A 19,696-nucleotide genomic window follows, 5' to 3' on the forward strand; every position below is an offset into this window, starting at 1 on the left:
GAGAGCCAAAAACCAACTCGACAGTCTGGTTGTTCCCGTCATTTTCCATCATCGCGTTGCGCCACACACCGACCAACAGATATCGATGCAACAGACCGACAGGGGCCTCACACCCACGCCGTTCAGCCCGATTTTGGGTCCGGCCATGTTGCCTCCTGAATGGCTAGTGCTTCCCCTGTTGACATTTGCCTTACCACCTTCCACGTTCTGTCAGCGCTGGAAACTCGGGATTGCCCACCAACGACCTTCCAAGCAGTCGAATTCAGCACCGAACTCTGAAGACACCATGCCTCATCGAGTTGCGAGGCCGTCGGTTCAGCTCGAACACCGACGAGAGGACAAGCATTGACAAGTCAGACAAGCTTCATCAAGCTTTGAAGGATTATCTTTGGCATGGCTTGGCCTCTGCGGCGACTACAAGCCAAGTGGACCGAGGAATTTGTCTGACTTCTCACTTTGCAACACGTGTGCCGTCCCTGTCCGGGAAATACAGTCAAAGTTGTGCTCGCTTCGAGACGGCATTTGCTGACAAGCATGCATATTGGTGAGGTAGCACAGCTGTGGTTTCATATACACTAGCCGCATCGAGCAGGGACCAGCACTGAACATCTCTTGAACCCCCTACCAGTTGGGTGGCTTGACGCCCTGCTGACGATCTTTCCCCTCCCCCGCAATCCGTCCCTCACGGTCACGAGCTGCCGAGTTGTGATAGTTTCTGGACGCACCCGTTGCTCACTTAGCGTCGCTATAGCTCGAACGAGCCGAACTGGATCTTCTCGAGTTCACAAACGAGCGGTTACTGGCGACGGCCTGCCACTATTTCTCATCTCTGTTCATTTCTGGTCGATATGAAGGCTGTTGTGCCAGGACCTGTCAGATGCAGGTATTCCCACGCCGATGCAACCCCCTACTTCCCCTCGCATGTGGTGTCCTGCCCTTCTGGCCTCCCATTCGCTAGCCGGCTGCGACGCCATCTCCAGAATGCAAAGATTCCCTGGGTGCCCATCTGATTTGTCGGTATTTCTCTCACACCTTTTTGTGGGGTTGAGATCCGAAAAAGTACACCAGTCTGGGTCAGGTGCAGCAACCGAACATGACGCCTCAGAGGCAAACATGCCAGCAAGGAGGGTGGCCTTTGACAAGTCTCGAACATCAACAAGACACAAGAAGATTGTCTCTTTGATCCAGCCCAAGCAAGTATTGACATGTGTGTCTTGGATTCTCCTGACTATATCGTTGAATCCACTATTTACGATTGTCTCATGTGGCCAAGACGGCCAATGCAGACAAAACAAGGTTTGGACGGCAGGCTACTTCGGGAGCAGGGTTTCTGGGTCAATCCAAGCTGCCCAGGCACCCGATCGATGATTAGCCGGCAGAGGGTAATCCACCACCATCAGAGTGACCCTCCCGACGTCACGCAAGACGTCCCCCTGGGGATCCTTAACCAGAGGCCGTGGCCGGCGGCACAGAGCCTTCTTTTTTTTTCTGCTTCTTTTAGTAGTCCCCTCACACCCAACCGCGACCACTCCGGCCCTTTGTGCCCCCACTCTCTTCAACATACCTCAAATACCTATAAAAGGAAGACGGCCTTCTCTTCAAACCACAGTAGTCGCTAGCACCATCACGACGTCACAACTTATGAGGTGTGACCTTATATTTTTCCACCAAGCCCTCTTTCTCTCTCTCTCTCTCTCTGTACTACGCCAAACACAACTTCAACAATATCCAATCCCAGCAAGACAATAACCCTCCAGCCGCATCAGAACATTCCCAGTGCATCTTCTCCAAATCCATTAGACGCACTTGCCACACTCACAATGGCGAGCCAACCCCCACGGCCCCAACTCAGAAAGAAGGCGAGCTTCCGGGACCGCTTCAAGTCATGGCAGAAATCGGCACCTCCCGCTTTGGAGGCAATTGAGGAACCAAAGCAAAAGTTTGTCTACGAGCCCAAGCATGCCGCCTCGGACTTTTCTCGCATGCCAGTGTTGCCAGTGGGCAGCCAGAGACACCGGATCTTTGACTCCAGGCGAACTGCCCCGTTGCAAAGTTTGCCTGAGGGGACAACAAGACTCAAAGCACGTAGGGGAAGACAGTCAGAAGGGAGGAGAACAGACGACGCAGTGAACCCTCCGCCCCAGTTGGCCCTCCAACATGAGCTGGCGAGAAGAGATTCCAAGTCAAAACGATACTCTTACACTCTGGTAGAGGATCCGTTGCGGGTTTCCCAAACGGCAGCCGTCCACCAAGTTCCTATCAGCACCCGACCGATGAGTTGGGACCAAGCTCCGACAGAGCTCCGGCAGGCAAGCCACACCCCAACAAGACACCACTCTCACAGTCAGCACACCCGGCAGCCAAGAGCGTCGCCATCGACAGACTTTGAGCTATTTCTTGCCCAAGCTGAAGCCGAAGAACGCGCACATCACGAGGTTGTCTTGCGCCAGATGTCACAGCGCGCAGCGGCGGCTCAGGCGGCTTATCCCCATCGGCCTACTGTCCATCCCAATCCCCACACGCAATTTGCGAGTGCGGTGTCGGATGTAAGCGCCGCCACCACAGCCGTCGGAGGAAGGACGTTCGCCAGTGGCGGAAGCAAGAACAGCAGCCAGAGAAGCAGAGATGCTGCGTCCACTGGCACCGGGAATCGATCGCATTCGTCTTTTGCCCGTCCTCTCCCAACAGAAGTCTCCCAACAGCCGCTCGAGCAGCCGCCTCAACGATTGCGCTACAAAGGACATTCAAGAAATCCCAGCTGGGCTACTGGTGCGAGTGTGGAGTTGACGAAGCTTGATACATTTGCCGCGGAAACCGCGCCCACTGTGCAACCGGTTCAGGTGTTGGGCGTGGATGAGGCCTTCAAGCCTCCTCATACACAAGTTGACCAGCCACGAACGTTGAGACGGCAGTCGAGCATAGCTCAGAAGATAGCCGAGTACATCCGACCTTCTCGACAGGTGGACGGCGGTGTTGGGTACCAGAGGAGTGGATCCAAACGTCATAGTCAGGCCATCCCTAAAGTCGAAACGCTGGCCGAGTAAGAGTTCAGATTCAAGTCTGACTGGGTATCAGAGGTGGGAGAATGAAGGATGATATCATGAATGGGTGGACCGGGACACTAAAAAAGAATGGGGTCCATGTGTTTTGGGATATACCTCTGAAGCAGGTGAATGACGACACGGGGAACGAATAAATACCAGGTTGGATATAACAAGGGACCGGCGCATATTCGGGTCGAAGTATGTCAAGAGTTCTGAGATTGAACCAAGTGCTAGCTGGGCTAGAGGGGAAAGTAATCGCATCGTATGGTAGATTCAGTATTGACATCCAATGAGACGCTTACAGCTTGCTGTCACAAAAACCTTTTTCACCTGGCGCTCCTGAACATAAGCTCACGATCCGTCGCCTGACGTTTGATGTCTGGGGAAGTGCACGCAAGCTAAACCTCGATAGTCAATCAATGGCGGCTACCCCTCACGCTACATCCCCAAGCGGCTCTGCAAGTACGTAACGACGATCCTCTCACCAGTGTAGGGATTCTCTCCCCCTCATGAACCCCACACCAAGCATGCCAAAAGAATATCCCGTCTCTCCGCATGCACAACCATGTCGGGGAGCCGGGAGTAGAGGGGTTTCTATTCGGAGGGTAGTACTATGCCGGCAGATGCGGAGCAATCCTCCCCAACCTCGACCGCGTGCCAGGTGTCGCGGGGTAGGTTGTGGGCGGAAATATTAACCGTGTAGACCGAACTTTGGGAGATATATTTCAACTCTGGTATCTCGCCATCGCCAACTTTCCTGCTTCTTCGCACCATTTCCAAGTTGCTACTGGTTCATTACGATGTCCTCCGGATCCTCCACCCCCGAAGCCACCACCCCGATTCCCACCCTCCCCGAGACCCACTCCGGCATCCCCCCGTATCTCCTCCCCAAAGCCACCCGCGCCAAGGAGGCCGTCTTCTCCGGCCGGACCAAACCCGCTAAGCCCCGCAGTCGTGAGGTCCCGGTGGTTCCCCAGGGTGTTTCCCGCGATCAGTTCCTCGAGGCGTTGGAGGAATTGAAGCGGGAGTTGGGAGAGGAGAACGTCGAGGTGAATGACAAACCTTTGAAAGATGGGTGGTACATGGAGCACCCCAACACGCACGACATGATGACCATTTTGGATGAAGAGGAGTTTGTCGCCGGGGCGGTTGCCTACCCGGGCAACACAGACGAGGTGGTCAAGATGGTGAAGTGGGCTAACAGATGGCTTGTTCCCATTTTTCCTATATCCATGGGGAGAAACCGTAAGTTCTCACAACCAACCAACTACGGAGGGGTGGGAGCTGACGAAAACAGTGGGCTATGGCGGCGCCGCTCCGCGAGTGAGGGGTTCGGTCACGGTTGATCTGGGGAGGAGGATGAATAAGATACTGGATATCAACCCCCAGGATTATACCTGTTTGGTTGAGCCGGGGGTGTCGTTTTACGGGTTGTATGAAGAGCTTGGGAGGAGGGGGTTGAGGGAGCACATGTGGGTTGACACGCCTGATTTGGGGGGGGGGAGCATCATTGGGAATACGGTTGATCGCGGGGTTGGGTATACCCCTTATGGGGATCACTGGGCTTGTCATTCGGGTTTGGAGGTGGTGTTGCCTACTGGGGAGGTGATTAGGACGGGGATGGGGGCGTTGACGGAGGGGGGGGAGAATACTTGGGGGGTGTTTCCTTATGGGTTTGGGCCTTATTCTGAGTGAGTTCTTCTGGGGGGTAGAGGGGGGGAAAGAAGCTGACGGGAACAAACAGTGGGATTTTTTCGCAGAGTAATTTTGGGATTGTGACCAAGATGGGGATGACGCTGATGCCAAATCCGGGGGGGCATGAGAGTTTTGTAAGTGGCGACACACAGCACAGAAAGGGAGGAGATACTGACCTCGACAGATGTACACCTTTCCCAAGGAAGAAGACCTCGGCCCTCTTGTATGCTCCCCCTACCCCCTATCACCCCCATATCCCCAACTAACCCCCCTTCCTCCCCTTTTCCGACCAGATGGAAATCATCCGCCCCCTCCGCATCTCCACCATCCTCGAAAACGTCGCCCAGCTCCGCCACGTAACCCAAACCATCGCCGCCGCTGGCCTCCCAAAATCACACTTCTTCTCCGGCAGTGGCACCATCCCCCCCGAAATAATCCACTCCGCCGCCGCCGCCTCCCCGGTAGGCGACCACACCTGGGCCTACTACGGCATGTCCTACGGCCCGCCCCACATCCGCTCCTACAAACTCGCCATCATCGACGCCGAGTTCAGCAAAATCCCCGGCTGCCGCAAAATCGACCCCTCCACCCTCCCCGAGGACGAATATTTCTGGTCCCGAGACAGAATCGCCTCCGGAACACCCGATATCCACGAACTCCGCTGGGTGAACTGGGCCCCCAACGGTGCTCACATTGCCTTTTCCCCTGTCTCCCCTATCCGTAGTGCTGATGCTACGAAACTCTTCCAGCTGGGCAAGAGGATTCATGAAAAGTACGGGATTGATTTCATGCCTGCTTTTATTGTTGGACTGAGGGAGATGCATTTGATTGTGGAGATTGTTTTTGATAGGGATGACAGGGAGGAGAAGGAGAGGGCGTTGGAGTGTCTGAGGGATATGGTTGATGAGGCTGCGAGGGAGGGGTACGGGGAGTATAGGACGCATTTGGTGCTGATGGATCAGGTGGCGGGTACGTATGGGTGGGGTGGGGGGGCGCTGGGAAGGTTTAATGAAAGGTTGAAGGATGCGTTGGATCCGAATGGGATATTGGCGCCGGGGAGGTGTGGGATTTGGGGGGAAAGGTATAGAGGGCGGGGGTGGGAGATGGGGAGGGGGAGTGAGGGGGGGAGCGAGGGAGACGGGGTTGGGGGGAGGGTGCTATAACTGGTGCAACTGTACGATGGAGCTGGATCGACAGGATGGATAGTTCACGTGGATTATGTCGACACCTGACGTTATCATCTGTTGAGCCCAAACACGAGAATAATCACGTGGTGGTTGGTGACAGAAACAATACCTAGCTTAGTCCATGCTCAATACCGTGTTACCTTGCTCGCGCATGCGGATCTTACATGCACGCTTGGTCTTGGGTAGTCACAAGGCAGTTTCGCCGGTGTCCTTTGCGTTGTCGCTCGAAACCAAGGGTTCAGGAAGAGCCAGATGCTAAATGTGGCATCATGGCACCGAAATCGTTGTGTTTATGCTTTGAAGCGGCAACTTGCCTACCTGGTATACATGGAAACATTAATTTACACTTATACGCATCTCATAAGCAGGAGCCAGGCGATTTAAATAACAAGGTCATCAGGTCTAACCGTGTCTTCTGCTGTTTCCCAGCAGGTCTCCTCGCACTCATAATTTCGTAGTTCTAAAACCGAAACTTGGCAGGAGATAGCACCTCTGCGCCAAATGTGGACAAATTTCCTGCGGTGTTGAATGCATAGACACCAATGGCACCATCTCACTGATTAGCATTTCAAGGTCTTTGGTATTAGAGGGTATCGTCACGTAGGCCATCAAGTCAACTGGGCGAGTGGGCAAGAGCATCCATTGCGTACGCGCAGCGCAGAACAGTCGCCTACGAAGCCAAGGTATCATCGGTGGTGTGTGTGCACCTGCCTGTCCGGACCAACTGCCAGTGCCCCCGCAGCTCGACCCTGACATTCGGTCCCGTGAGAGACACAACCTTTTTTCTTTTTGCCGCAGCGGTTCTCGTTTATCTCAGATTCAGACGACCTTCCTGGTGGTAGGTGCGGTGCGTTAGGTGTGGCCCAGTTATTGAGAACAGCGCCTGGCAAATCTTCCCCCTGAATAAGTGGGCCCACCAGCCACATCCAGCCATTGCCAGGCGCGTGGTCTGAAACTGAGATAAGTTCTCATATCTCTTGGTTATCGGGTAGTGGCATCCGAATCGTGACACCTTGTTGCCCTCATGGCAACTCTGGGATTTCCAATGCGGCGCACATCAAGCACTTGGTGCTGAGTTACGACAGGGACCAACAGCAGAGGTACCCCGAGCAGCGATTCACGCAGAACGATTGCAGGAGATGCACAACATGTTGAAAGAAACACTCGAATTCGTCAAGGAACGAATGCGCACCCATTACGACAAGCATAGGGTCGAGGGACCTCCCCTCGAGGAGGGAGATAAAGTGTTCCTTCTCACACGCAATCTTCACACGAAACGACCAAGCAAGAAACTGGATTTCAAGAAGATCGGGCCATTCGAGATCAAGAAAAAGATCTCAACATCTAACTACGAATTATCCCTTCCCGATTCCATGCGAGTACGAACGAAAGTATTCCATATTTCCCTCCTTGAACCAGCCCCAGAGAAAGCAAAACTCGAGACACGGCTCGAGGTGGTCGACGACGAAGAAGAATTTGACGTCGAAGATATTCTGGATTCACGGATCAGCAATAACGAACTCCAATATCTCGTCAAATGGTTAGATTACGGACCAGAGTCTAATTCGTGGGAACCTGTCGACTTCCTGGACTGCCCGGAGAAGCTCCAGCAGTTTCACCGACAGAACCCAGACCGACCTGGAATAAAAGATTTGGATCCAGGGATGACCAGTCGACATCCGAAAAATCAAGGTTACCAGCGTCCCCAAAAGACAACAGGGAACGATCGACCTCTACGACTGGGAACTCCGATTCCCGAGTAACAGCAGGATCAGCAACCTCCGCCTGTTCCCCCGCTTCTTCTTCCCCCAATAGAGCATATTCCCGAGAAAATGCCTCACCCGCCTTCAACTCCAGTGCGCGAGACTGAGCCTCCAGATGAAGGAACTTCGAAAGCGTCTCTTCCTTCTCCTGGTCTAAGCGCTGCTTCTCACCTTACAATTGGTAAGCTTCAACCGCTTACAACGAGAGCAATCGACGGGCATGACGAAACCGAAAGTATTGGCGTAATCAACAGGGGAATAACGACGTTCAGTAGAAGATCGCGGTTGCGACTTCTTTCTTTGAGTTTTTTGATAATTCTTCTGCACCCTGTTAGCAGACACTTTAGAAAAGAATGAAAGGGAAAACTTACAGTCACAACGACAATTTCCTAGCGTCAAGGGTCTTCGAGGCGAAGACCAGGGAGGAGAGGAAACGTGTTACGCCCCAAGCGTAATACCCCTGTACAGGAACCACTGGGTGGTACCTGTCAGAAAGAAAGGAGTCTTACTAGCAAGGAGTTCATGGTCTGTTAGCGGTGGCCATGGTCTGTTAGCGGTGGCCATGGTCTGTTGGCCGCGGCCAAAAGCAAGCAATACAAGCACACTGAGCAAGGTACAAGGATACCTCAGAAACATATGTGGATAGCTTCACATAAATAGGGGGGAGCGCCGGGCGCTCCCCGTGTCGAGGAATCTGATTCCTCATGCAAGCAATTCAAGTTCATTTGTCTACAATCTACTCTCAGTAGCTCTTTGTTAGAACAACCTGTTGTTGACAGTGAACCCGTGTCTGAGACGCTTGTCACAACCTTCGATCATCCTGTCATATTCACCTTCGGCGTACTGCCTTGCAGTCTGTATCCATTTCTGGTGCAGGTTGTAACACACGGCTCGCCAGTATTCCGGCTACCCCAGCATGGAACGACGAATTCCTCGCCCGAATCAAAACAGCTGCCCACCAGGATGCCGACTACACCAGAGACCTGGTCGCACCGCCTAAGAACGAGCACGAGGACCATGGTCTACTGTACCATAACAACCTGTTGAGGATCCCCAAAGACCCCGCGTTACGCAACGAGATCTTCAAGTCTGAGCACGACGCAGTCGTTGCCGGCCACCTGGGGATGGACAGAACTATCGACCTTATTCGACGCAGTTTCTGGTGGCCAGGTATGGATCAGGATATCCGCGAATACGTACGAGGGTGCAGAGAGTGCCAGCAAAACAAGAACCCTCGCCATGGCACCTTCGGGCTGCTCCAACCAATGGAGATCCCTTGGAAGCCGTGGAGAGCGATTTCCATGGACTTCATCACGGACCTTCCACTGTCCTCTGGATGCGACTCGATCTGGGTCATCGTGGACATGTTCACGAAGATGGCACACTTCATTCCCCTACGCGTTGAAGCGAAGAAGACTGACGACCTGATCCGGATTTTCGCGCGCGAGTATTGGCGACTTCACGGCGTCCCAGCGGACATCATTTCTGGTCGAGACTCACGCTTCACCGCCCACCTGTGGAAAGACTTCCTGAAGCTCGTCGGTATCAACAGTCGCATGAGCACAGCCTTCCATCCGCAGACAGATGGACAGACAGAAATCGTTAACCAAGAATTAGAGATGTATCTCCGTGCCTTTGTCAACTACGAGATGGCTAACTGGAATGAGTTACTCCCTATGGCAGAATTCGCGTACAATAACGCTCGCAAGTCGACTACAGGCATGTCGCCTTTCTTCGCCAACTATGGCTATCACCCTGCTTCCAATAACCCCTCCTCGAATACCACCGTCCACAATCCCCTCGAGTCGGCTGTACGCACACTGGATGACCCAAGTTCATAAGGAAGCGCGGAAAAGCACTAGAGGACGCCCGCACGCGCATGAAGCAGTGGGCCGACTTGAAGAGAAAAGAAGCCCCTTTATTTGAACAGGACCAACTTGTGATGCTCAATGCCAAACACATCAAGACTCGACGACCCTCCAAGAAGCTGGACAAAAGATGCTAGGCCCGTTCAAAATCCAGAAGGTGATCTCTCCTACCGCTGTCCGACTGACTCTCCCCAAGCACTGGCGGATCCACAATACCTTCCACGTCTCTCTCATCGAGCCCTATCGCGCTGGCGGACAGGCACTGCCTGATCCAGACCAGGTCCTGCGAGAAGCTGAGCCGGTAGAGGCAGAAGACTATCAAGTGGAAAAGGTGATGGATTCGACCATGATGGGCGAAGAAGTCAAGTATCTGGTCAAGTGGGAAGGTTGGCCGCAAAGGAGACATTGGACTTGGGAACCTTACGATCACTTCTACAGTGATGGAGCCAAGGCGGCTTTACAAGCCTTCCACGCTCTACACCCCGACAAGCCCAAGGACCGACGTCTGGAGGTCTAAGGCCATCATCAAGCTCGTGGGCGAGCATGAGAAGGGGGGAGATGGTGTCACACGGCAAAAGCCAACCACCCGCAACCACGGCCAGCAACACTGCCGATACCACCGCAAGAAGGGGTAACTGCAAGTTGTGAACCTCTCGTTGAAAGCGAGGCAGGCAATCTGAAGGCATGGCGGTTATCAAAGGAAGCCCACTGGCCCCTGAGATATTGAGGAACTTGGCAGCGGCTCGAGGCCACTGGGCACGGACCACCTGACGATGGATAAATACGCGTCTCTGAGATCTGTTTGTATTCCTAGACGTTCTTCTTCCTCATCACGCTCTTCGAGGCCATTGAAGATTATAAGCCTGAATTGAACCATGAAGTTCCAAGCCCTGATATTACAGCCCTTGTCACACCAAGAACGACCGGCAACGGGTTCCCGGCTTCTCTCTTGTTTGATTCAACGACGACTGAGCAAACCGCAAGCCGCCCAAATCCAAGTCCCACAACAGACAAAAAATGTCTGAAGCAATAACCAACCAAGCAAGAGAGATCCTCGGCGATCTCACCACGACCTTCACAGCTCCCGAACCCTGCTGGACACCAGCCCACCACCTCGACCTCAACGTCGGCTGGCTAGGCCAGACATGCGGACCGACAGACGTCCAAGATAACGCCACCTGCTGGCCCCCGACGACAACAGGCGCCCCAAGAACGAACTAGCCTTCTTCGGTTGGGGATTCTACTCGCCCGGCCTCGAGTGCCCGGTAGGCTATCACTCCGCATGCACCGCCAGCGCCACCTCCCAGGGCTGGCGTCTCCAGTTCAGGATAGAGGCTGACGAGACTTTTGTCGGCTGCTGTCCATCCGGCTTCGCCTGCCACAACCAAAACGGCCAAACCTGCATCTCCAATGCCCGAACAGCCACTATTTCGACGTACCAATGCGAAAGCGGGAGCCAGATCAACCTCGCACCCATGACCCTCCCCAATCCAACAAGGTCTCAGGCGTACATCTACGCGCCCATGATCCAGCTCGCGTGGAAGCCCTCGGACCTCCCGCCGTCCCAGAGACCAATCGTTACGTCAGCCCCTGACGAGCCCTCCGGCGGCGGCGGCGGCGGCTTGTCGACTGGAGCGATAGTCGGTGTGGCGGTTGGCGCTGCGGCGGTGGTCATCGCTATCGTAATTGGCACCTTTTTACTGTGGAGGATGAAGCGTCGCGGGGTTGCCCGCGCTGGGCCCGACTCAAAGATGGAGGACGCCCCCACGGGACCGAGTACGCCTCCGCCTGGATATCCCACCACCGTGACCGAAGAACAGACAAAGTACTATTACTCTGGCCAACCCAATCAGCAGTGGCACCCGGGGATGAAGGAACCCCAGGTCACGCCATACGAACTGGGACAGTCACATGCGCCGGTCGAACTGAGTGGTGCTCGGTGGGATATAGATGGCAGGGTGGAGGCCCCCGGCCCTGAGAGCAGACCGACAGAGCTAGAGACCCCGCAAGGGACTCCGCCAGCCGGGAAGCCTGCTGTGCTGCATCGATCGGAATGATTGGGGATAAGCTGGATGAGAGGACAGAGTGGAGGGATCACATTGAGCAGAGGTAATCCTTGGATACCTTCTCGTGAATCCCCCGGTATCAACGTTGCGTACATATTTATTTGGTAATAGCAAAGAGATGACTTTCTTTTCATCATCCCGAATTTCTTATAGATTTCGAGTTGCACAGATAAACTCCGTAAGCAGGAAAGATTATGGTAGCTCTGCCCGATTCCCGTCTGTTCCCGTCCTCGCTGGGTACAGCGCTTCCGACCCTGCAGCCAGGGTTCCATCGTCTCTCACGACAGGCCTTGGATAGGGATAATATGTGGATGTCGTCCCACTCATCGCACTGACACCTGATGAGGTGTACGTTGACATGATGCTGCTTGGTAGCGGGGGCGAAACCCTCATACTGGAAGGGGGTGATACCAATGCGTCCGACGGCGAGGCAGGGCCGCCATAGTTCGATGGGGTGTATCCGCTGTAGTATTGGGCGTCTGGCGGTGAGATGGGGGCAGGGGTGTATGGGCTCAAATATGATGGCACCAGCCCCTGGGAAGGCGCCGGTGGTCGGTACGGGAGAAATCGATGAAGAATGGGGACTTGTTGCTGTTGGTTGCGCGAATCAGTAAGGGGATTAGGCGACGGTTGAAAATACGGCGCTGGACGTGTCGACTCTCGTTCATCGTAGTATTCTTGGTTCCCCAAGTCGTGTTCTCCGTCTGCGGTTTTGAGGATTTGTGGGATTGCGGGTGGTGGTCTGGAAGGGGAAGGTGGCGGCCTCACTGGTGGCGATGGAGACGGGTTTGGTGCAGTTAACCCTTCTCTTTGGTCTACATACTGCTCGTTTGTCCTGCTGCGCGTGTCGTCGGGCAGTTCGGTCACATTTCCTTGTCCGACATTGAGAGGCATGGCTGAGCTAGCGAGATATGTTACGCGCTGATACTCAGCATTCTCTGTATCGATAGCCATGGTGAGCAGATCCAAGATGCGTTTGCGCTGCTCGGCGGTGGCGGTCGAAGCAAAGGAGAAACTGGAAAGCGTGCCGAGATTGGTGGCTCGCGCTCCATTTCCAAGCAGGCTGGCGACAGCCTGGGAATGGCCTGCAAAAGCTGCTCGCCTTAGGGGGTCCCAACCTTGTGCATCAACCTCACGCACAGCGCCTCCATGTTGAAGCAGCGCCTGTATCACTTGGACGTGGCCACCACTGGCTGCCAGACACATCGGTGCATCCGTAGCCCCCTTGACCATGGCGCCACTGGTGAGTAGGAAGTTGGCAATCTCTGCATGCCCGTCTTGACACGCGATGGCGAGAGGTCTGATCGCCTTGTTGTCTAACGAGTCGACATGAGCACCACGGGCGACCAGGGCCCTGGCTGTCCTGAGGTTTCCCGTGCGGACAGAAATGTGCAATGGTGTTTCGCCGGTCATGTTCTGCACATTACAGCCTGCCCCTGCGTTGAGAAGGAGCGCTACTTCACTGTGTGTTGCATACTGACATGCATAATGTAGGGGTCGATTGCCCTCAAGGCACTCAGCTTCGAGGGATGCCCCTGCCCTGACCAGCTTCTCAATGACCCCGAAGCTCCTGCCCATAGCGGCAACATGAAGCGGGGAGCGGCCGTTAATGCTTCGAGCATCTAGCTCCGTCTTCTTATTAGCGATCAGAAGTCCGACCGCCTCTTCGTGACTGTTGTAGCTAGCCCAGTGCAACGGGGTGAAGTCACCAGCACTTCGTGTCCTCGGGGATGCCTTGTGCTGGAGAAGCAAATCCATCACGGTCTTGAGGCCTGCTCTTGCGGCTGTTGCAAGAGGCGTGAGGCTCTCCTCTTCCTGGGCCTCGAGGTCGGCTTTGGCGTTGAGAAGAGTCCCAACCACAGCGATACGGCCAGAGATGCATGCAGAATGAAGTGGAGTTCTCATATGTGAGTCTTTCGCATCCTTGTTGGCGCCTAGTTGGAGCAGAAGTTTGGCAATCTCATCATCACCCGCCTCGCTGGCTGCATGAAGTGGTGTTTTTTGGGCCTCATCACGAGAGTCGACCATGGCTCGCAGCTTGGCCAGGAAGCGAATGGCATCGAGCTGCCCATGATCGCAGGCAATCCTCAGGGGCGTTTTTCCGTGGGGGCCACGGACATTAATGTCCGCCTCTCGGTCAAGAAGCGTCGCCATGACGTGGCAATGGCCATTAGCAGCTGCCAGATGGAGGGGCGAAAGCTTTCGTTTGTCCTCGGAGTGTATGTTGGCCCCTTCTGCAATCAACAGCTCGACAACATCGTTGTGGCCGCAGTGACAGGCGACGGCGAGAGGGGTTCTTCCGGTTCCCTTGTGAGGGTGGTCCAGATCCGCCCTCCTCCGAATCAGCGAGGCCATTTCCACATGGTCACCCCGTTGAGCCGCAACAATCGGCTTCGGTGGTGGATGGTTACCGTCGGACTGGAGGTACATATCTGTGGCTACGAGCTCGCCGGGGAATCGGATACTTAATTGAGACTTTGGCGACATTGTCGCGGCCTCCTTGTTAGCGCGGGAGCTGTTGCTACTTGATAGTCTTAATCGACCAAATCGCTGGCGAATGGTGGAAGGTGGTGACTTGGACAGAGTCTCGGCCGACAGTGATGTGGTAGAAGAGACGGCTTTCCCAAGGGAGAAGAAGCCGCTCGTGTTGGAGCTCTTGTCGCTAGCAGGGGACACCGGCGTGGAAGCTGGACTGTATGGCAACATCTCGAATGGCATGGGCCGTTGCCACGTGGGGTCTCGGGAATCCGGGTAACTGTTCTCATGGCTGCGACTCGGGGGTCTGACGTGGATGCCGAACAGGGGAACAGTGTCGGGAGTGCTTTCTGGGAAGCTATCAATCCTGCCCAACCTTAAGGATGGCACGGGTGCCGCTTCGGTTCCGGCAATAGTTGAGCGTTCGGTATCCCTGACTGTGGACTGCTCTCGGACCGTGCTGGTGTCTTCGCGGATCTGTTGGAAAACCTGGCGCGCCGCGGTTTGTCGGAGGAGGCTATTTTGTTCTGAGAGGCTCTGGCTGTGGCATCGTCCGTCAGCTTGTGTCAGTATGCGGCGCGCAATTGAAACCGAAAGGCCTACCAGTATGCTGCATTGAGGAGTACCTGAAGCGCCAAGATTTGTGAATCAAGACGCTGTTCGTGTTCCTTGATCGTCGAGTCGATGAAGAGCTGTTTGAGGCGGGACACAACCGAGTCTCCCAGTAACCCCGCCACGTCCTGGTCCAGCGCTTCGATAAACACCTGGCATCCCTCCATGGCCACCCCCAAGCTATCCCGCATCTCGTCACCATTAGGGCTTGTGGATGCATTCAACTCGGCCCAGTCCTTGACCTGCGCCAGCGCGGCCCTCACTGTCGATAACTTTGCGATCAGGAGCTGGAGCGACCGTGCGCCCTCGGACCATCGCTGCTTCAGGGAATGGAGGTTGGTGGTGACGCGGGTGATGACAGACACAATCTCAGTACATGCCGCAACGGCGCCAAGAATCGAAAGGGGCTCCATGGTCGAGCTTTAAAGAACATCGGCAGAAAAGGAAGACCGCACTTGGCAACAAACGAGTGGGAGCGGAGGGGGAAAAGACAAGAATCAGGTGGACGAGGCTCGGTGATCATCCATTGGACTCTCCATGGAATTAACCGCCCTCAGCCGCAGCAGCAGAAGGTGGGGTGATAGCGCTGGGCACGGGATTTGGCAACCACGACATCTGCGCTGTGACATTGGGGGTCAGGGGTGCTCAGCCTTGTCTCGGTTCCGTCGGGTTGGCTCACTCTGCAAGGGGCTCTTGGATCCACTACTTCATACTCTCTGGTTGCCGCCTCGATAGATTGAAAGGACGAGTGTGACCTTTTTCTGAGAGAACAAGAACTGGCATTTGAGATAGTAGCCAATGGAATCGCAAGCACAGGATGATGGCTTGAGGTAGGGTGTAGGCAAGGCAGATTTAACATCGGATCAGGAAACTCGGTAAGAGCTGAATGCACCAGTTGGGATATGCCGATTACATAGGTACTATCTGTCATACCACACAATTCTTCTTGTTTCCGTTTCCACAGTAATCCTTCTTCGAAAGACAACAATGCTTATTCTTTATCCCGAACCCCTCTTAATTCTCCTCATAATCATAAAGGCTTCTTCTCATCCTTCACCAACTGTCTTGGACGCTTATAAAGGCCATTGCCCACTCAGGCTGTCGCCTACCTGCTACCCATCGCCACTAAAACCTGGTCTCTTCAGACGCAGCCCAGGTATTATAAGAAGATTTCCCGTACTTTCTCTTGTACAACACCGACAGCTTTAATATGAACTGCAATTAGCCGCACTATCAGTGGAGGAATAATTACTATTTACCTCGTTATCTTCTCTTTCCCTTCAACTCTTCAACTGCAATTTGAAATCTCCATCCTCTCTCATACAACCCCCCTCTCAACCGGCAAACAGTCCCCAATCCCCTCCCCCCTTTCACAACCTGCCGGACACTCACCCCCAGCACACTGCCACCCAAACTGCCTCTTACTTTCCTCCCTCCCCACTCCCCCAAGTACCACCTCCGGATCCTTATCCCTCATCCCAACTCCACTCCCAATAACCTCTTCGCTGCCAATGTCCAACTGTCCCCATCCCAGCTCTATCAGCTCTTTGATGGAGACCCCATAGATATACTCCCTAAGCCCCGCCAACCTCACCGCAGCAGCACACATAGGGCAGCTTTCCGCGTTGGTGTATAGCGTTAGTTGCTTGAACGCCGCGAGTGACTCGGCGGGTGTCATGTTGTACGCAGACGACACAAAAAGTGAGGAGCAATTGCTTATAGCTGCCATCTCGCCGTGAAGAGTTGGATTACCCGTGCGAGAGTTTTGGTTGGCGCCTGTGCAGATCAGAGTTCCTTGGGGGTTGCCGGTGGTGTGGTTGACGATAACACTGCCAAAGGCGGCGAAGGGGCAGGGATGGGAGAGGGCGAGGGTGTTGGCTTGGTGGATCCAGTATTCACGGGCTGATAGGGGGATGGTATTGTTGTGGCATTTTGGGGGATTGGGTGTTGATGTGAACACGGCGTCCATGAGTGCCGTAGCTGTTGAGAGAAGCAGCACCAGTGAGGCCGACCAGGTTGGTGGTCCCTTGCTCAAACGTCTGGGTGGCCACGAACCCGCCAAACACGAGCGGCACAATAATGAGCACTTCTGGCTGTGCAATGCTCCCGCGCAGGGTAATGACGACAAGAGCCCCCAAGACGACGCACTGAAAGCAGATGGTGGTGGTTTGGATCGAGACCGCTTCTTCCGGGAGCGCGATGCCGGCAACCAAAGTTGCAATCCACTGGCAATACGTCCCAGTCCGAGTGCCGATGCCGTACAAGTCCTGTGTGGCTAGGATCTGACAGGAAATAGAAGTGGAATTGTCTCCCATAGTTATTTTTCAGCGAGTGTGAAGTTAGAGCACCTTGAGTCCCCCCATTCTGGGCTCTGCTTGGTGCAAAGCCAGACCCAATACCGCAGTTTTGGTGGCGTCTCGCGGAAATTGGGGAAAATCACATCCCGTATCGCCCTCCCGTCGTCCCTAGCTCTTCCGCCGTGAGGTCTATGGACGACAGTTCATACGTTTCGTCCTCGAACAGGCACCAGATGACTTTTGCAAGGCTGTACATCTCAAATCCCTGCCGCTCCCTGTCTGAGGCTTTGATGAACGGCTTGTGATAGCCATGTGGCGGGCATGAGTAAAATACGCCTTTTGGCATATTAGCGGGGTTCACTCGACTTTCGGCCCAGTCTGGGTTGTCTGCAGCGACCTGGCTGAGCCTGTCTTCCCGTCACAACGGGGGCGCTTGCCATCGGCGGGAGGAACCACGTTGCTCAAAGTCGACCAGCACAATGTTGTCGTTCTCGTCTATGACTATGTTATCGGGCCGTAGAGCCGAATGAAAGGATTTTGCGGGGCCATAGAGATGTCCAAGGGCCAAGATGATTTGCCGGATCCATTTTATCTTGGTTTGCAGGAGGAGAGGATGGTAAACGGCTGGCTCGGACTGGTTTGTTGTGAGCCACTCAAGAAGGGATCCGCCAGGCAAATACCTGAGTATGAAACCGCACACAATTGGTTGCTCAGCACCTGAGACCCGGCGAGTGACAATGTACTGCGGTCGGCTCATGATGTTGGGATGCGGGGGCATCCGCAGGAGCTCACACATCTCATGATACATGCTAGCGACGACCCGAATGACACTCTTGAAGATAACCACTTCCCCGCTGGGTAGCAAGACTTCTGAAATAGAGTTGTGGAGGCGACGTCTAGACCGTAGGACGTCGAAATCGATCAGTGGGGGTAGCTCCGAGCTCGCAATGTAGGGCTTCCAGAGCTCCGTTAGCCGTGACATAGGAAGGTATCGCTTATGGAGTTCGTAGTTGGGCGCAAGCCATATTCCGGCGGCGTCGCCCGTCATACCGTTGGTGTCATCAAGCCGGAATCTCGACCCGATGGTCACGCCCTGGAGAACATGCCTAAGGTCCAACCTCATGCTCCATTTATTGAGACGAGACAAAATGTCTTTGGCAATCTCTCGTATCTCTCTTTCCTCGATGCCCGAGTTTTTGCTATCCGATGCCGTGGTCAGAGTCCGGGCGTAGTGGCTGTTTGGCTCTAGATAGCATGTTAGGTGGTAGGCCGGGTACTGGAGCCTGCTTTGCACTGGCGAAACATAAATGTTGGGGACGACGTCAGTGTCGAACTTTTCGAGCCACCAACTACTCAATGGAGACTTAGAGACGTCACGAAGGATTGCATCCACTGTCATGGCGACGGTCTTCGTGCGCGAGGAAGAGGCAGTGAAGAGGATATTTTTTTGTCCGATAGTGGGTGATAGTGGTTGGGTGGTGGAAGCAGTGGAGATGATTTATTCGTTGGAGAAGCGGAGTCGAAGGGAAGTTTTATAGAGGCCACGGCAGCTCTCATGTCAACCCACTGGCAAGCCATAACCTCACCATTGTTTGACAATAGATATACCTTGACGTATCCATAGTTTGCTGCTACTGGAAACGATAGGCTAATTTCCAACGCCACAGTCACATTTTCTTTCGGATAATACTGAAAATAACATGAACAGTAAGGAGGGTAGGGTGCGACTTGTTATTGCGACACCCCATAAGCGAGTCCGGAAACAGCAAAATATTTCCCTCGATTGGAGAGAACATAGGAACAGAAGCACCTGCATCCTTGAGGATCTCCGTGACCTCATCAGCCAAACCAATGCGTCGCTTATACTCATCGACACCGATCTCGTTGTCTCTTACTTCCGCAAATATTTTCTCGCGGCGGGATTCCACCAAATGTAGCGCGTTCTGTTCGGCTAAGACATGTACCCTCTTCCCGTCGAGCACTCTACTGACCCTTATCACGTTGATCTCATTGACATCTGCGCCACAGCAAACAACCACTCTGAGACTTAAGGGCATGAGCTTGCCCGCGAGGATATGAAGCAGAGACATGGTGCGCAAACCACTTGGGCGCAGCACCCGCTCTTTCTTTGCTGCATCGGGGCATGGCAAGAGGTACGTCTCCAAGAGGCGGGCGATCTAGGGATCAGCGTTCAAGTCGACTGGGTGTTGCGAGGACAAGGCCAACCTTGCAAACGCGGTCAGCCGCCCACCAAGCACCTCTGCTCTTGATGGCTTTTCATCCGCTTCGTCACAATCTGCTCCGTGGGAAAGCAGAATATCCACGGATGGGCAACACACTGACGCGACGGCCGCCATTAACGGTGTATTTCCCAAGTAGTCTTTGTAAGAGATGCTGGCCTTGAACGAAAGCAATATGCGAACCCCTTCGGCACGCAGGCAGGGTCTTGCGGCCCCGCCCTCTACACTTAGATACTGAAGACATTGATGTTCGCCGACACAACCCAGCGCAGTACCCCCATTTTCGTTTGCAATGAATGGGTTGGCTCCGGCCTCGAGAAGCGCTCTGATGAGTTCGACATGGGGCTCATCCTCCATCATGGCTAGCATGAGAGGCGTAGAGGATATTTTGTAGCCGAGTCTAGGTGTGGAGTACTGCACCGCCAGGCCGAAATGTTTGGGACAGGGAT

At 54.3% G+C, this 19,696-nt stretch overlaps 6 protein-coding genes across 6 annotated transcripts; 3 read left to right on the forward strand and 3 right to left on the reverse strand.

Moving 5' to 3' along the window:
* Positions 1 to 1,820: 1,820 nt before the first annotated feature.
* QC762_302670 (uncharacterized protein) lies at positions 1,821 to 3,044 on the forward strand (the record flags this gene model as incomplete). The annotated part of the gene is made up of 1 exon (XM_062888550.1): positions 1,821 to 3,044. One exon carries the CDS (start codon positions 1,821 to 1,823, stop codon positions 3,042 to 3,044), a length of 1,224 nt encoding a protein of 407 aa, XP_062744429.1.
* An 800-nt stretch (positions 3,045 to 3,844) lies between these two features.
* On the forward strand, positions 3,845 to 5,902 carry QC762_302680 (uncharacterized protein; the record flags this gene model as incomplete). Its single annotated transcript, XM_062888551.1, has 5 exons — positions 3,845 to 4,289; positions 4,342 to 4,735; positions 4,789 to 4,873; positions 4,924 to 4,962; positions 5,033 to 5,902. 5 exons carry the CDS (start codon positions 3,845 to 3,847, stop codon positions 5,900 to 5,902), a joined length of 1,833 nt encoding a protein of 610 aa, XP_062744430.1.
* Positions 5,903 to 10,417: 4,515 nt separating this feature from the next.
* QC762_0050210 (uncharacterized protein) lies at positions 10,418 to 15,239 on the reverse strand. Its single transcript, XM_062883488.1, has 2 exons — positions 14,702 to 15,239; positions 10,418 to 14,639 (listed from the first exon to the last, which is right to left on the reverse strand). The coding sequence occupies exons 1-2, from the start codon at positions 15,121 to 15,123 to the stop codon at positions 11,816 to 11,818; spliced, it is 3,246 nt and encodes a 1,081-aa protein (XP_062744431.1). The 5' UTR covers positions 15,124 to 15,239; the 3' UTR covers positions 10,418 to 11,815.
* Positions 10,575 to 11,614, forward strand: QC762_311570 (uncharacterized protein; the record flags this gene model as incomplete). The annotated part of the gene is made up of 2 exons (XM_062889453.1): positions 10,575 to 10,682; positions 10,769 to 11,614. The coding sequence occupies 2 exons, from the start codon at positions 10,575 to 10,577 to the stop codon at positions 11,612 to 11,614; spliced, it is 954 nt and encodes a 317-aa protein (XP_062744432.1).
* A 789-nt stretch (positions 15,240 to 16,028) lies between the features above and the next one.
* Positions 16,029 to 16,679, reverse strand: QC762_0050230 (uncharacterized protein; the record flags this gene model as incomplete). The annotated part of the gene is made up of 1 exon (XM_062883489.1): positions 16,029 to 16,679. The coding sequence occupies one exon, from the start codon at positions 16,677 to 16,679 to the stop codon at positions 16,029 to 16,031; it is 651 nt and encodes a 216-aa protein (XP_062744433.1).
* Positions 16,680 to 17,425: 746 nt separating this feature from the next.
* Positions 17,426 to 18,406, reverse strand: QC762_311540 (uncharacterized protein; the record flags this gene model as incomplete). The annotated part of the gene is made up of 1 exon (XM_062889452.1): positions 17,426 to 18,406. One exon carries the CDS (start codon positions 18,404 to 18,406, stop codon positions 17,426 to 17,428), a length of 981 nt encoding a protein of 326 aa, XP_062744434.1.
* Between the last annotated feature and the right edge of the window lie 1,290 nt (positions 18,407 to 19,696).

This window comes from Podospora pseudocomata, chromosome 3, assembly GCF_035222375.1.
Source record: "Podospora pseudocomata strain CBS 415.72m chromosome 3, whole genome shotgun sequence".
Lineage (NCBI taxonomy): Eukaryota > Fungi > Ascomycota > Sordariomycetes > Sordariales > Podosporaceae > Podospora > Podospora pseudocomata.